Raw genomic sequence first — 16,752 nt, 5'->3', positions numbered from 1 at the left:
TGCAGTGCACACGAAGCAGGTGGCTCTTGAAGGTGGCATGGTGCTCAAGCTATTCTACAGCGAAGTGAACACCTTATTCGTGCTCAAGTGAAGCCCAATGATTGTGCTTTGTAGGATTTCATAGTCTGCCCGAAGAAAATGTCGTCTGCTACGGAGTGTCACGTGCCCTTGGCGGACATCGGTGGTGACATCAGCGACAACAACGGCGATGGGTACGTGGCATTTCCAACAAGGCAACATAAAAAAAAGAACAGCGCTGAATTGTCATAATTAAACGTTTCTATCTATTGTTCTGACTTATGGCTAGCGCAAAGTAGAGCGGCTTCTATACTTTTCTTTAAAGATTTTTCTCACTTTGGAGGAAGTTACGTCATCGGAAGTACGCCATGACTCGGTGGACGGAGTTTTGTTGACGAGAGAAAAATACGAGGATAGGTATATAGGTGCTCTGTGGATAGGTGCAGTAAACTTAATTTGCCTCGAAAACGTCGCGCAATTCCATCGCGCGAGACACGTAGCTTGGGGCCTGTTGCGCCATGTCGGCGACGAGGAATTGCCCGGTGCATCCCGTCGAACTGTGAGTGAACGTCGATCGTTTTGGTTCGAGCACGCTTCGTCTCTGGCAGTGAAAGTAGTGGTGCCTGTGGTGGTCGCCCCGGTCGTCCTGCAGAAACAAGCCCGCCGCCCGCGCTCTGCGAGGGGGCTCGAGGTAAGGTGCAACTTGCGCTTGGGTTACGTCTCCGTTGCCCAGGCATACGTCAGGAACCGCGCGTTTCTTGCGACAGACCTACGAAACGTCTCTGCGACCTCCCCACCGCCGTTGTTCCTTCCCCCCATTCTTGTGAAGAAAGATCGCTGCCGTGCGTCATATGATATAACCGCGCCGTGAAATAAACAACAATAAAAAAAAACAAGACCTTGAATGGGCCGCATCGGCATCGTCGGCCGTTACGTATCGTGCAAATCTGACTCGATCGCCGGACAGCGGATTCAACGAGTTCAATTGCGGCCACAGTATCGACGAGCGGGCCGCGTCCCAGGGGCCGAGTGAAGCGATCGCCTCGTTTCTTTTCGGCACACGCTACTCCCGGACAACCTACATTCTCTCTTTTCTCTTTGTTTTTTCTCCTTTATATCTTTCTCACCCCGGACGGTGAGCACGTGTGCCCATTTCCGACTTTTACTTCCTGCGAGTGTTATATAGAAATAGCCTGGCGCGCCAGGCAGGCGTCCGTACGCTCTCTCGCGGTGCCTGCGCTGGTACCGAGGAAAGTAGTAGTATATCGGCCCCCGGCTGGTGACGGCGGCGAATGGTCTCGTTTGCGGACCCCACCACCCTTATCTCTCGCTGGCGACTGCATCCCGACAAACACGTATGTAGTGCGCGAGTGCTCATAGTGCACGCTGTAGCACCCTGGGGATTGACAAGACGCGTCACTTTTCGCGAATAGTGTCCCCCGTTTAATCTATACGGGGGTGGGGGGGACTATTTGGGAGCGAGACGTTAGAGAAACGAAGAAATAAGGGCGAAACGAAATCCGCAACGCTGTCTTGGCGGTCGTTATTTTGTTGTTCGGTGCTTGTAGTAAGCGCGTTCGATAACTGCGATCACCCCGCCTCCCCCCTCATTTATCCCGCCCCAGCAGAGGAAACGTAGGTGTAGTTTGTACACGCGCTTGATGGGGCGCCGTAGTCGAGTAAAGCAAAAAAAAGACAACCCAGACAGAAGGCTGTTCAACCGCGTCTACGTGCTGCGCCGCGACGGGCAGCCGTTCGCCCGCTCTCTGCTGCTGCTGCCAACAACTGCTCGGTCGAGGACGTCGCTCAACGCACGCACGCAGAGACGGAAATTCGACCTTGCGGCGCAGTCGCACGACGAACGTGGGTTCACACTGTCCACCAGATCCGCCGTCGCCCGATCGAAATGTTAATGCCGATATATCTATTTACTTCATCTTCCCCGTTGCCCGCGTTAATAATTATCCCGCGTGCCGTTCACGTCGTAAGGGCGTCGCTTTTTTGTTTTGTTGCCCACCCTTAGTATGTATCCTCTGTCAGTGATCGCGCTACCCATTAAATCCTGACCTCCAGTTGCACGTCTGTTTTTCCGGCGCGTTCAGCTGATGCCCTGTTGTTAGGCAAGGGTATTGTCGCACACAGACTTGAACAACCCAGAGCACTGGCCCCGTCTACCCTGTATGGGTGTAATAGCTTGTGTAGTTGTTTACGTCAAATAACTGTGCAAGCAATAAATGATGTCATGTTGGAAGAAACCGCTGCAGCGTGTCCAAATTTAACATCACTTGACGCAGTAATCATTGTGTAGTCTTTCTTCTGAACCGAGCAATGTCAGAGTTGCAGTTAAAATTAAGTAACCAGTATTTCTATTTGAAAAACTCTGCAAAACAAGTTTTTTGTACTTACTGCTGCCTTGTTTGCCCTCAGGTTTTATGATAAGACAGGTTACATTTTGGGTCTAACTGGCTCTGACAACAAAAAAATTGCTGCAATAAAATAAGAAGAAAGCATCGTTGAATACATGCAAGCCAGATGCTCCATGGATGGGGACTGTTTTGCCATCTGCAAGTAAACGAACAGCTGGATGGCGGGCCGGTAACTTGTCGCAATTTTGAGCATAAACAAATGTCCAGTAAGCACAAAATTTTGTTTCCATCAGTCTAACTCTCAATAGACCAGTTGCTGCCTTTAGAGACACTGTATATAGTTGTAGGCCCGGTTAATTTTTTTTTTAGGCACTGGTTAAGCTGTTATAAAACAAAAGGTAATCTCTTTCATTGAAATGTTCCTTCACAATTTCCTACAGTGCCAGAGATGCCTGTAAATCCCACATATTACACATTCTTTTCATGCGCATATCCAGTGCAAGTGGAGCTGGCAAAATCAACTCCTGCACCATTATTCTCCTTGTCATCGCTTGATTCCATCTCCAAGACATTTATAGATGCATTTTACCCGGGAGCTTTTCCACATATTTCCTTGCGTTGTCGAGTTTCTTGGCATAAAACGAGGAGGATTGCAGCACAAGAATCTCTGCAGAGATACACAGGCAGTTCATTAGCTGGCCGAGTTGCGCACTTTGCTGCGCTGCGCACAGCTTCGAATGCAGCATTCCGAAAGCGTCCTCTATGACACTTTGTACATATTTGTGACCACACGCAAACTTTGTATCTCAGAGGATGCTTGGCGAGTGCAGGTGTGATCTTGAGACATGCGCATCATCATTATATGGGTAATTTTTTGACAGCCTCAGACAAAAAAAAAGAAAAAAAGAAAAAAATGTATATATAGAGAGAGACAGACAGACAGACAAAGAACTTTATTGATGGCCCTGAGGAACCGGCGCTAGGGTGCCTCCCTGTTCAGGGAGTCCCCTCGTCGTGGGTCACAACCATGTCGGGGTCAAAAGATCGTGGTTCTCCGCCCTGTTGCAGGCCCTCTGGACAGCCCGTAGTTGCTCTGAGAGGTCGCCGCTCTTAAGGGCTGCCTCCCAGTCAGTTAGAGTGGCAAGCGATGAGCTGCATAACACAGGGCATTGCCAGAGCATATGAGATAAAGAGCAGTATGCCTCCCCACAGTCTGGACAGTGGGGCTGTACATTAAGCGCGAAGTGACTGAATTGGCCCCTGGAGGGGAACGACCCCGTTTGGAGAATGCGAAAGGCTGATGATTGTGGCCTAGTAAGTTAAGGATGTAGTAGCGAAAAGGCCCGCCGAGTAAGTTGATAATGCGGCAAGATTTCATGGAAGGTGAGAATCGAATCTCTGTACAGTCCTAAGTCACCGCCCGTGAATCCACCGGAACCGCCGTGGTGTGTAAGACCTCGCGCACGATCACGGGCCAACTCATTGGCGTTAACAACCTCAGAGTGCACATTGATTCCCATATGGGCCTGGAACCATTTGATGATATGAAAACCAGCAGCCCCCTCGCTGCCGAGGATGGCCGCCGCCTCCTTTGAGACCGAGCTGGAGGCGAACGCTCGGACTGCAGACCTGGAGTCTGTAAAGATATTGGGACGTAGAGGGTCCTTCAGTGCTATAGCTATAGCAACCTGCTCGGCTACTGTTGCAGAGACCTTCCGCACGGATGCTGAGTTAATGAGTGCCATTGGAGTCAACCAAAACTACGCATAGTGATCAGAGCGCCCGTACTGGGCAGCGTCAACGAAACATGCAAGATTCGGAGTGGCCGCAGCCACTTTTAACAGGGAACGAGCCCAGGCTACCCGGTGCCTTACATTGTATTGAGTATGGACATTACGTGGCCTGGGATCTACCTTGAACGTATCTCAGACCATGGGTGATAGGGTCGCGAAAGATAGCTTATCTGGTGATGCCAAATCTCGTGCCTCCTTGCTGAATATTTTCGACATTAGTTATATCTGCGTTCGCTGTATGGTGCCACACCCTCCACAGTTGCAAGGCAAAGAGTGGAGAATTCGGCTGGAATCACGAAATCGGCACCATTTGATGAAAACATGCGAGTTCGCAATGTACGCAATTATGTACACAGCGTCTGAAAGGGTTAAAGGACCCCAGGTGGTCAAAATTAATCCGGAGCACTCCACTTCAGCGTCTCTTAGAGCCCTGGAATTGCTTTGGGATGAACTTCATGAATCAATGAATTGTTGGTACCTGCCATGGCGGTATAGTGGCTATGGTGTTGCGCTGCTGAGCACGACTATAGGAGCAGCACGAGGTGGACAAGACGAACAGAAGTAGATGCACACAGTGCCAATCTTCAACAAATTTCTCTCTGGAAAATGGCCTGCAGCATATTTATACACTTAACATGCTCACTGCGGCAGCACTTCTTGATGTCTCCATTCCTGTGCATGGTGACCCACTGGTGGGTCACTTGTCATATTCCACCTGCAACGTCGTGACCCACTGGAGAGTTGCGATCCTTTGAAGCTCAAAAGCTCGAAGATCAAAAGTAATCCGCAGCTCTCCACTGTAGCATTCCTCATAACACACCGTGCAGTTTAGGGGCATCGAACCCGATAATATTATTTTAAACTTTTGTTGATCTGTTCAATGGACAATGAAGTGCTGTCATGGATGCATAACTGTGTGAAGAATGCTATCGTACATCCACTGGTGTGATAACATTCAGTGCCTGTTTGTCAGGTTCCTGTTGCAAAAAAAAAAGGGAAAGAAAGAAAGCAGCTGCAGTGCAGGCAGAAAAATATGCCATATTGTAAATGCTCATTTTCTTTGTCTTCCAGTTTGTTTCCGGTTCAGCAATGCTCACTGAAAGTCCTCATCACTAAGCTGCCAAACTATGCATGAGCATATTAATGCCAAAGGCTAACGCTCGGGCGACTCTGAAACTTCCTGCCTCTGGACTCTACAGTCAAGAGACAAAAGCCTTGCTGATAAAGTGGACTGTGCTTATCGGAGATTTCGTTGCCAGCAATATTTGTTTCTTTTGTGTGCTTTCTTATCCCTCTCTTTGTTCTTTGGCAGCAGTTGGAGGGAGATAACTCAGTCACCAGGAACCCTTCACACGAATTGCAGGAATTTGTAAAGGTGTCTGTCAGTGTCTTGCTTTTCTCCCTAGGGGCGACCGCATCTTTGTCTTTGCAGATGAGCAATTAGGGAAGACACCCAATAATTGAAAGCATGTTCGGAAGGTTTAGCTTTCACATCACCGCTATTGACGTGTTATAAACTTCAACAACAGTATAACCATGTGCTGCTAAAATTGTGGCACAACGTATGAAACATGGCAAGAAAGTAATTAGCACGGCCGCTAGCTGCTTGAAAATACTTGCAAATGAAACACTGGCATTGTCATTTAGCAAGAATAGTATGTTAAGCATACTGTGATTGTCAGTGATGCCACGAGGCAGAAAATTGCTTGCACATTGCAACTAAAATTTCTGTGCATTCCTTTGAATTGAAATAAAAAAAAATTATTGTTACGTTAGGCACATGTCCCTATAGAGTAGGATAGACTATGCTAGTTGGTATTGGTTCATTTTGTGAATGCAGCATGTGTAATGGGTGAATATGTGAAAAAGAACATGTTGCACAAGTGCTGAAACTTGGTACACAGATGGTGCACTGGTACTCTGTAACACTGGTACTCCCTACCTTTGGAAGCATTGGTGGTTTGGTGTGGTTTGTGTTTTCTGTAAGGAATATATAGCAGCAGGCTCTGGAAAGACCCGCCGTGGTTGCTCGGTGGCTATGGTGTTGGGCTGCTGAGCACGAGGTTGCGGGATCAAATCCCGGCCACGGCGGCCGCATTTCGATGGGGGCGAAATGCGAAAACACCTGTGTGCTTAGATTTAGGTGCCCGTTAAAGAACCCCAGGTGGTCAAAATTTCCGGAGTCCTCTACTACGGCGTGCCTCGTAATCAGAAAGTGGTTTTAGCATGTAAAACCCAATAATTAAAGAAATAAAGAAAATAGGCTCTGGAAAGCGCTTAGCTTCTGTGCTTCTGTTGCTAGCAGAATTAGTTTCCTTGTGATTAGTTTGCTCGCTTGAGCCCTCATACGCATGTTAATGATGGCTTATGCTGTTCATGCGCAGGGGCATGGTGGTGACTTCAGAGAACACGAAAGGGGCGTCAGCCTCTTCAAGCAACGATGAAGGCGGCAGCACAAGCGGCCAGCAGGACGGCAGTTTCGAGTGCAACATTTGCCTAGACACAGCCAAGGATGCCGTGGTCAGTCTCTGCGGCCACCTGTTCTGGTAAGGCAAATGCAGACGAAACACTGGAAAAATGTGCCGACTTTCTGTCAACCTTGTGGGGACACTCGACTTTCACGCATCCTTTAATCTCCCTTTTCCACGTGGCTTTGCGCCAGTGGCGGTCAGTGTGGTTGCAGACTAGTACGAGAAATGACGCAAGTCTTGCAGTGGTAACGCCACGTAACGGTGCTGTTACTCAGGCGCAAAAGGGAGTAGCCAGTTCCTTTTTGGTTTGGGGTCGGCTAGCTAGACCCGGGACCGTCCTGCAAAAGGCTTAGAAGCAGGACACACCATAATGGACATATACAAATGTTGGCCGTACATGCAACTGATGAGGCGTTGGGATCCAGCATGGGGCAAACATATTCGCTCGCAATCCGGTCGCGGTGAGTCGGACTTCCGTGATTTGTCGCGCGTCCATCGGCATGTTTTGTGGATAGCAACTCGGCTAGCAGGCATTGATCTATGAAAGGTGCAATAAATGCCCTTGTGATTGCCTGCACTGCTGTGTTGTCGTTCCTTTGTCCCAAGAGCACGTTTGAGACCCCACAACTTTCGCATATTGTTTCTCTGAAATGGGTTTTGTTATTAATTTTCCGAGGCGTTGAGAAACTGGTTCAAGTGTGTCCCGCTGTTACAGACTATCAGTGTTATGTGTGTCCAGTGCATGTGTACAGTGCAGTAAACTGTTGATTCTTTAGGTGCCGTGCCCAAGTGCGCTTGTCTGGTCGGCGAAGCATACTGCTGGCTTTGCCCGAAGTAATTCATAAGCGTGATACATCCATACACCGTTTGTGCCATATACATATCTAGTTGGTAAAACAAAAAGTTCATGATGGGTGTTGTTTTTTTTTACGACAAACGGCGAGCTAAAGCTTATTGACTGTGGTGTCGCTTGTTTGCTGACACGGCGGACTGGCACTAAAAATCAGGCAAACTTTTTCAACAACACAGAAATTCAAGAACCGCTTATTAACTCTTAATTCATAGGACATCTATGCTGATACGAGATGTCTTCAAGGGACAGTGACAGCGATGAAGAGGCCATGTTGCCTGATAAACACTAATTATCCTTATTGAAGGCTTATTTAATGTTTTAAGAATTTTCAGATTCAACGTTATGTATCGTGTTCAGCCGCATGTCATCAGTAAATTAGCATTCGAATTTATAACTTGCTAATACGTTACTTGGGCAGAAATTGAATTTGTAGCCAGAAAAATTCTCAATACTCCAAAGGGAACAGATAAGTCCAGGGCGTGTGCAAAATTTTCCTTTTACAAGTGTACAATCTCATGCCTTTGCAGCAGATGGCTTATGTTTGGTTGCACTGGCACCTTTCTTACACTGGTGCAGTGCATTGACATTGCTTTAGCCGGCGCTTGCTTTAGCTGGCCAGCAAAAGGGAGAGCCGCATGTCACAGTGCTCTCTTTAGCAGTGGACTGCACTCTGCATACTTTTGTACCAGTATGAAACAAGAATGCAAACTACAAGGCACAGTTCCTTGTGCGTGTTAAACTAGAGTGGTTCATTCACCAGACACTTACTTTGGGGACTGCAGCACATTGAGTGCCTGGTTGCACCGTGCTCACACTCTCCAGTTGAAAATAACCAGTCATTAAGAGGCATTGTTCGTTGCTTCTCGTTCCTTTCTGTCATGATGGTACACTTGCCAGGTGCGTATAGCTAGTGTGAATTAGTAAAGGCAAGGCACAGAAAACCAGGACTCAAGAAGAACACAAACGACAGGACCGGCGCTAGTGTAAAGTGAAGTTGGGGAAGTGGGAGCCCTGGTTAAGCGCATTAGGTGAAACCTACTGAGCATCCATGTGCTTGTTAGTAGTAGTGAAAACATGCGGAAATTGGGTACACATTTAATTTTTAAAAAGAGAATTTAATGTTTTTATTTGTGTCTTGGCATTTATGGGCTGTTTTCAGCCATTTGTAGATGCGCACGCTTTCAACCTAGAATACACCTTCTTTTTTTTTTTTTGTTATGGTTTCTTAAATCCATATTTATTTATTTTTATTGAAATGAAAAGGAGATTTAGTCATGTGTATGTTTATGGCTGCACATTTTTACATAGCAACAATAAAAAGAAGATAATTTAAGATTGTAACAAGCTGTACATGTTTAGAAAACCCCAGCACAACAGTGAACGAGTAAACTAGGAGGAGTAAATTAGGTTCTTGTGTAGTCCCAAGGTATGCAGGACCACAGAGATACAAGTAGAGAGTGCAGCCTTTCCTATACGCTGAGTTCCAAAGAACTGATGAAAAGTTGTGATATGGTTCTAGACGTATAGGTGCACTGATGGAAATGATACGCAGATGACGTAGTGGATAGATAGATGGAGGTAGTGGATATGCGCATACAGACGTTCCAAATAAGAGTGATGCTCAGATGAGATAAAGTGCGCATACGGGCGATCAAATCAGATTGACACCCAGATGAGATAAGATGCGCATATAGATACAGTGAAAGCAGGCTGTGCAATACAAAATGCGCACAGGCGAGAATGATAAATGTACGAGATTATACACGCATGCAGGTATAAAAGGTGAAGGCGGGCTGTAGTAATTACAACGGCTCCCCATGGTGTACACAGCGTCACCAAGCACTTTCACTGGAGAAAAAGACGTTAGTATGTATTGCTACTTTCGTGTCTACATCCATGATGGTATATGCCATCTAAGTGAATCAATCAGTTTTATGTTTCGGTTGATTATTCCAGTTTTTGAGGAAACTTAGCTCAGGGGCTCCTATCAAAATACATGGAAATGTAGAAATAGCTCTTCTCGGCAACCACTGCACCGAATTTGATGAAGTTTGTTAAAAAAAAACTAAAATACAGTGACTATAGGCAGTGGGATGTTGATTTAGATCTTTGATGTTGTAATAAGGATTGTTGAGAATCACAGCTTCATAAAATGAAATTATTGTATTTTACAACTCTAACTCAACAAAAATGAATGTCACAATTCTGTGAATTGCTCCTTATAATACATCTAAAGCGGACAGAATTGATGTATTATACAATGCTCTTGATTATACCAGTAATATTTGAATGGGACTTTTGTGAAATCCTCGTAAACATTGCCAATAAATTATGTCAGCTGTAATTTCGTGAAACAAATTTGTCCACTTAAGATGCTCTAATGGATGCAGTTTACAGAACTGCAATGTCTGTTTTTAGTGCAGAGTTATGGATTTGTAAATTTGATGCTTCTACCTTCTTACTAAACTTACAAATTTTCTGCAATTTTTCTGAAAAAATTACAGGCTCTAAATTGAAAATCCACTTCATACAGGCACTAGGACTTAATTTTTGCTTTCAAATGCAACAACTTTTCATTCAAATTGGTCCAGGGGTTGTTTTACTAAAGCATTTCTGCATTTTGCATGTATTCGAATAGGCGGTAACGGAGTTGGCCCTGAGCTAACCCTTCCTGTTAACTTCCCAAAGCATCACTGGGTTCATGACAGATGCCATAGTGGAGGTCTCCGGATTAGCTTTGACCACCTGGGGTTCTTTGACGTGCCCTGTAATCTTTAGTGCACAAGGATGTTTGCATTTCGGCTGCATCGAAATGCAGCCACTGTAGCTGGGCATCGAACACACACTCGGCAGCAGAACACTGCAGCGGGTTGTTTTGTGTTTTGTCTACATCAGGGGTTTGTAGTGAACATTTAGGTCGAAAGTGAATGATGTGACAATGCATAGAAATGGCGCAACAGTCAAGATTGTCGTTTGAATTTCTTGAATTTGTGCAGTTGCACTTCTGCAATATATGTATTTGCTGGGAAAACAATTTCAGGGGCTAAGTCCGAAGATTCTCACTTAATCTACAAAGTTTGCAAACTTCTTGTTGATATGGCAAAATTTTTTACAGAGTCCAATAACAGTCAAGGCTCACTATAATTAAGTCTCATCTGACACAAAAATACCTGCCTTGTATTCATCATAGGCACACGTATGTTTCCTGCTGATAGTGATGGGAAACATTTTAGATATACTTCGTTACGTCCAGTGCTTCGTTATATCTGTGTAAAAAAATGTCAGCAGTGTTCATGATGAAGATCAGGCCTACCATGTTTCAAGAGCTTGTAACAATAGAAGCAACAAATAACTCTCGGAAGAAGAGGAAGAAACTTTTCTTTCAGCACATGCCAAACTTGCAAAGATAATGCAAAGCAAGCATTACTGTAAAACCAAGGTCTATAAATGATCCGGCCTAAATATTGAATATGTGAATCAGTCATTCAAGGATGACATCATCAAAATACATATAATGAAACTTGTACTAGCTGGAGCTGTGAGTAATACACTCCATCTGTTAAAGCGATGTGTCAAGTTTATTTTTCACTGGTTCTCATGGTTTCTGTAAATTTTCGGCAATTGAAATGTCTTTTTTGCATAGACAAGAAAGTATGCCCATAACTTCATGGTGTATCACTCATGATAAGGGACAACTTTTCGCTAATACATTTGCAACCAAGTGTCTCTTTAGAAAAGTGATGTTGGTTTAGGCGGCATACCTGGTGTAAGCAAAGGGTTGTCTAAATTGTTTCACTATAAACATTCATGCAGTAAGGGGGTTCATAAATCCCGCTTTTCTTGTTTGACATGTTAACTTCAAATTAATTGGAGCAACTAAACAGGCTGTCCTGTCAAAATGTTTTATCTTCTGTTCGGCCAGTGGCCTAGGAATCATCCAAACGAGGGAACCACCTTTGTGCTGTGCTGAATTTAAGTCTTGTGGGTGCATTGATAACATTTTGGAAACAGGAACACAGCGTTCCCCAATGTTTGGTTCTCCCAAATGGCAATTTGTCAACCTGCAGTTGGCCGTGCCTGCACCAGTGGCTGGAGACGCGTCCGAACCGCCAGGTGTGTCCAGTGTGCAAGGCAGGCATCAGCCGAGACAAAGTGATCCCCCTGTACGGCAGGGGTGGCTCCAAACAAGACCCCAGGTGAGCACTAGACCATTGCATTACATCTGCTCCTAGTTCAGTGTACGCCATGAACCCGGGTGCCGGTAGCATTCTGCTTGCTCTAACACCTGGATCAGAAACTTGTTGGTTAACATAACAAAGAAGCCTGAGGAAAAAGTGAAGGATCACACAAGGACCAATGGGAAGGGAAATTGTAGGCGTAACATTAAAAGACGGTGCTGTGCATTGGAGAGAAAAGGGGTGCAGCCGATCAGTGGCGTAGCTAGGTCGTCTGGCACCTGGGGCCCTTAGCTCTTCTGTTCCCCCCCCCCCCCCCTTTGTGGGAAGGCGAGGTTATCGACATTTTTCGGGTGTCTTCAGATGTATATGACACCCCCCCCCTACTGGCCTCGTGCACCCGGGGCCCATGACCCCCCCCCACCCTTTGCTACGCCACTGTATCTGATATCCTAAACAAGGTTAGGAGGAAGAAATGGAGTTCCGCAGGAAGTTTAATATGTAAAGCAGATAGCCGGTGGTTTGTTAGAGTAAGAGAATGGGTTACAAGAGAAGGGGATGGCTAAGAAAGAGCTAATGTGATGGAAGCGAGAAATTTGGGGGCATAGGATAGAGTTACACAAGATTGGGGATTGCTGCGAGAGGCCTTTGTCCAGCTGTGGGTATAAAATAGGACGACGGTGATGAACTTGGGCCAATCACCTGCTGCTTTCTTGATGAATGGTGTCTTCATGATGGCCTTGATTTGGTCTAAGAAAGCTGACTACACAACAAGAGTAGAGAACCACATTTTGCATTTTTAACTCATCACAGTAATGCAATTCATGAGATTGTTATTTTGTCATCGGGTGTCACATGTATTTTTGCAGACATTGGGTGGGATAAAATTGAGCAATTGTGATAGATTTTTCTTTCTTCCACTTCCTAATCGCAGGGAGAAATTGCCACCACGACCACCGGGACAGAGATCTGAACCAGAAAGTCACCCTGGGGTAAGAATGGCGTGAACCCTCGTAGATATTCCCAATATCAAACAAATGTATTCCTTACCTTGTGCATTGTACTCTTGAGTGCGCAAGCTACCCATGTGCATTGTAACCTAGTTTCTCAATACATTGTACACTCTTAATTTTTGTCTTGGTGAGCTTGATAAATATCTCACAAGAACTTATTTTAAAAGAGTGCGTTTGTAATCAGGTACCTGCGTGTTGCATGACTAAATCCAGGATTAAACTGACAGCCATGTTTCCTTTGCAGTCTTTCACGTCTTTTGGCTTTGGAGACACTGGCTTTCACATGTCATTTGGAATTGGTGCCTTTCCCTTCGGCCTGTTTGCTTCCACCTTCAACTTCGGTGACGGCCGTCCTCCACCGAGTGAGCAGTCCAGCCCGGTCTTGATTTGTCACCGATGTGTATTGAGCTCTTTCTAATCATAGTTAAAAAGAAATTTCAGATGTAATTTAGAAGAACTTCTTGCTGGGCTAGTTGGTGCATTGCTTTCAAGAACCAAGTTGTGTATTCAAAAAAGACAGCCACTGGAAAAGGCGACGGAGACGAAATTGCGCTATTTCCGTCTCTGTCGCCTTTTCCTGTGGTTGTCTTATTTAAATGCGCAACTTGGTTCTTAAAAAAAAAGTTTGGTGTAAGCAAACGTGAAAAGGTTTCGTGTTCACTTTATGAACATAGACACCGAGTACTGTAGGACAGTCGGTGTAGCTATTAAATGCATTTGCACGCTTTTGGCTCCTAAAATGTCGTGTCTGCCGGTAGGAATTAGTTTCTGTGTATGTCAACTACAGCTCGAATCAAAATGATTAAAACAACGCTTGTGCAAATTGCAAATATACAGAGGGTACATTCCAGTGCAGTTCGTGGTGGGCGACAGCTTCCACACAAGAAGAATGCAGAAAGCCGTACAGCAAGCAGATCAGAAACTACAGCACCAGCAAATGTACATAATTGGCTTCTGAACTCAGTAAGGAAATCAGTATGCAAGATATTATAACTAAATAAGAACATTGTGTGAATGCACCGTCATCACTGAGCATGAAAATCTTTGCAAAATCATCAAGTGGTCGCTCAGTATGGAGTTGTACATACTCCACAGTATTGAGCTCTTTCATTGAGGATTTCATATCTTAATATAATGATTTGCATCCTCTGACAGACTGATTTCCATCATGCTGACCAAAGTGATGCATTAGTGGTTTGCGACACCATGTGACTGCCACCTATAATTTTTTTGTGATGTAATGAGGAAGCCTGTGCACTGTCTGCCTCTCTTGAACTAGTAACTGCATTAAAGACTTGGCAGCAGGATACCGCATTTTTGCGCATATAACCCGCAACAAAAATGTGAAATATTTGACAGTAAAGTTGGGGTGTGGGTTATATGCTAATTTCACCTTGAAGTGTGGCTTCACGACAGTGCTTCACGCACTGCGGTGAAGCTACATCTTAAGGCCAGGTTCTTCGTCATTCAGTTTTGTTCTTGAGGATATAATGTGGACGAGTCGTGCATTTGCGAATGGATACTCTTTGTGAAGATTTCGGTGTTGTTGTATGCAGTTGTTTCTGCGGGTTATACATGCTGACTTCTTTCGAAGGGGGGTGGGGGGGCTGTTGCAATTGGCAGTGCTGGTTATACGTGGAAAAATACGGTACTTACTGCATGTCATGATTTGGTGCGGTGAGCTACGTCGTAATTAACCCACGAACTGAAACAGCAACTTCGTCTATTGTGTGAATCTACCTTTAGCGAGAGCACCTTTGGAGCAATTGAAAGCGCTCCTGTTTGTACAGTGGAGCTCACGTGATCTATCCAGTAAAGCTCTGTTTTCTAACCGAGGTAACTCCTTGGAAAAACTTTACCATCAGCATTCGAAGTGAAATGAAACAGCAAAAAGTGAACTAGAGCCTATTTTATGCAGGATTACATGAATATGTGGTGTATCTTTTTGTATTCCATAGCTAAACATTTCATGACCCTCCAGAGAACACATCGCGCATGTCTTACGCGGTAAAGCACAGATCAGTCCATTTGAACTGTTTTGCATTTGAAATGTTGTTAGTAATACCTTTGGCCCTTGCAGCTATGGGCAGCCAAGAGCACCGCCAGGACCAGATTGTGTCCCAGGTGTTCCTCTGGGTGGCCTGCATTTTCCTGGTGTGGCTGATCATCGCATGATTGGTTGCTGCTTCCACGAAAGCCAGCTGCACTGCTCCCAGCCACAAGAGTCTCGGAGAATGATACTTCTGAACCGCCTCTCTCACTGGACTGGTCTCCCCGGAGCTGCAGCAGTCGAAAAACTCGCGCGTCTGTTTCAACGAAAGCCCCTTGGGGTTCCCTCCTTCCTCTGCACCTTTATCTCTGCTCCTTTTTGTATGTCTGCCGTAAGTTGCGGCGACTTTCCGAGGCCCAGTTTTGGTGCTTGGCCGTCCCATGCTGTCGCAGTTATGTGCATGTGATGGGCCTACTTGCTCGGCACTGAAGGCGAGCTATGTGCTGCTTGCTGCCTCCGGGGTTGGTAGGCAAAAGCATGCGGCATCTTGCAGACGACAAAAGTGGTCTCAGCTCTCTCTCTGCCGAGGCTCTTTTCCTAGCTGTCTTTTGACAAGCAAGGCCATTGTGCAGGAAGGCCAGAGTGCATTTGCGCAAACCAGAAATGCAATCGTTGAGTTGGGATAACAAAGGGGCGGGCATAGTACTTGTGTAACGTTGGCTGTTTTACTCTCATCATGTCAAACTGTTTTCTTAGTGCGAAGTGACAGCCTTGAAAAAAAAAACAGAGTGTAGAAAAGAAAGACAGCTTTACTGATCAAGAGATGTGTGCCTGATGTGAGTTGTGTGTACGTGGTTTTTCTCTGTTAGGCTTGCTGCAATGACGATGGGTAGCTGGCTGGGCTGCTTTCCCCTTTTTTTTCTTTCCTTCGAGTTGAGGACAATGAAAAGTGACTGCTCGTGCATAGTTATTCTTTTGTTTTTCTTTCCTGAAGATTTTTTTTCCCCCAGAACATTTCCGTACCTCTTGCCAACATTCCTTCCTACCTGTGGCAGAGGTCTTTCAGGCCTCCGTGTCGTACTGGACACTGTGACACATCAGGGCAGTTGCATTGGGGTTGCTATTTTGTAATAATACATACTTGTGTATACACTGAGTGGAAGTGTGTTCTGCACTGCTTTTACAGTGCAGTTCTCGTTTTTCAGGCTGTGCTTGTCAACTGTGTGTAAATAAACAGCCCTGTTGTAAAATAAGTGGTAAATGGAATATATTTACAGCAGAAAAAAAAAGAATTTTTTTCAAGTCCTTGTAGCCATGGGAGTCATTGGTTTCCTGTAATTAGAAATTGTTGGATTTTAAACGGCTCACATTTTATATATACATTCTTTTTTCGTTCTTTGGGAAATAAAGAAACAAAGACCACATGGTTTCCTGCTTTTTCTCTTGGCCCATGACTGAGGAACAGATGGTGTCAGTAAGACAGTGTGCCAAGTCTTCACATCACACGTGCAAAATCTTTTTACTTGTTACCTTACCAGGTTTGGGCATTGGAAACGGACAAGCGCAATGTGTAGATCACGCAGCGACTATTAGGGAGACTTAGCTGAATGTTTACAGTTCACTACATTCAGACTGGTGCATGCCGACGAGTCATGCCACCGCCACTCCGAAGGATCATTAGTGCACGTGGGCGCAATACTCACACTGGCAGCACAACATAAAGCAGTGAAACTAATACGACACTTCAGTGGATTGCAAGTGCTGGTGGTCACTCAGCATACTGCTTAGGAGAAAGCTCCTGTATGTAGGAAACATGCTACTCCATGTGTATTCTGCACAACCTCTTACGTATCGCGTGCACAAGCACTTATGGTTTGTCAATTCTTTCCTGTCCAATTCGTTCACTCCACTCCATCGTGGAACTGTACCAACTAGCTCCAATGTCAACCTTGCCAGAAGCCTGTGCCTAAATATCTGAAGCTGTAATGAAAATTGCCCACACATCTCGAGACATCTACTTTCACCTAGGCTCCACATATTTCTGGCTCAAGGGTAGCATAAGAAGCTCTGTGT

General features: G+C 45.3%; 1 protein-coding gene across 4 annotated transcripts; it reads left to right on the top strand.

Annotated features, from left to right (window-relative positions):
• Positions 1–123: 123 nt before the first annotated feature.
• On the top strand, positions 124–16,101 carry LOC126548086 (E3 ubiquitin-protein ligase RNF185-like). Of its 4 annotated transcripts, none has more exons than XM_050196187.2 (6): positions 124–212; positions 6,562–6,723; positions 11,569–11,697; positions 12,611–12,668; positions 12,934–13,051; positions 14,770–16,101. In XM_050196187.2, the coding sequence occupies exons 1-6, from the start codon at positions 139–141 to the stop codon at positions 14,862–14,864; spliced, it is 636 nt and encodes a 211-aa protein (XP_050052144.1). In that variant the 5' UTR covers positions 124–138; the 3' UTR covers positions 14,865–16,101. The 4 variants fall into 4 exon arrangements, with proteins under 4 accessions (XP_050052144.1, XP_050052152.1, XP_054919736.1 ...); XM_050196195.2 differs by lacking the exon at positions 124–212 and adding an exon at positions 384–577; XM_055063761.2 differs by lacking the exon at positions 124–212 and adding an exon at positions 384–709.
• The last annotated feature ends 651 nt before the right edge of the window (positions 16,102–16,752 follow it).

The sequence above is a fragment of the Dermacentor andersoni genome, chromosome 3, assembly GCF_023375885.2.
Source record: "Dermacentor andersoni chromosome 3, qqDerAnde1_hic_scaffold, whole genome shotgun sequence".
NCBI classification, from domain to species: Eukaryota; Metazoa; Arthropoda; class Arachnida; order Ixodida; family Ixodidae; genus Dermacentor; species Dermacentor andersoni.
Note: the sequence above shows the minus strand (reverse complement) of the source record. Positions and strands in the feature narration are given on the sequence as shown.

Bases quoted from the DNA above. Each gene is read 5' to 3' on its own strand.
- LOC126548086 (XM_050196187.2), top strand. From the start codon at position 139: ATGTCGTCTGCTACGGAGTGTCACGTGCCCTTGGCGGACATCGGTGGT. The intron at 213-6,561 runs GTACGTGGCATT...GTTCATGCGCAG, and splicing joins AGCGACAACAACGGCGATGG to GGGCATGGTGGTGACTTCAG. The intron at 6,724-11,568 runs GTAAGGCAAATG...GTCAACCTGCAG, and splicing joins CTCTGCGGCCACCTGTTCTG to TTGGCCGTGCCTGCACCAGT.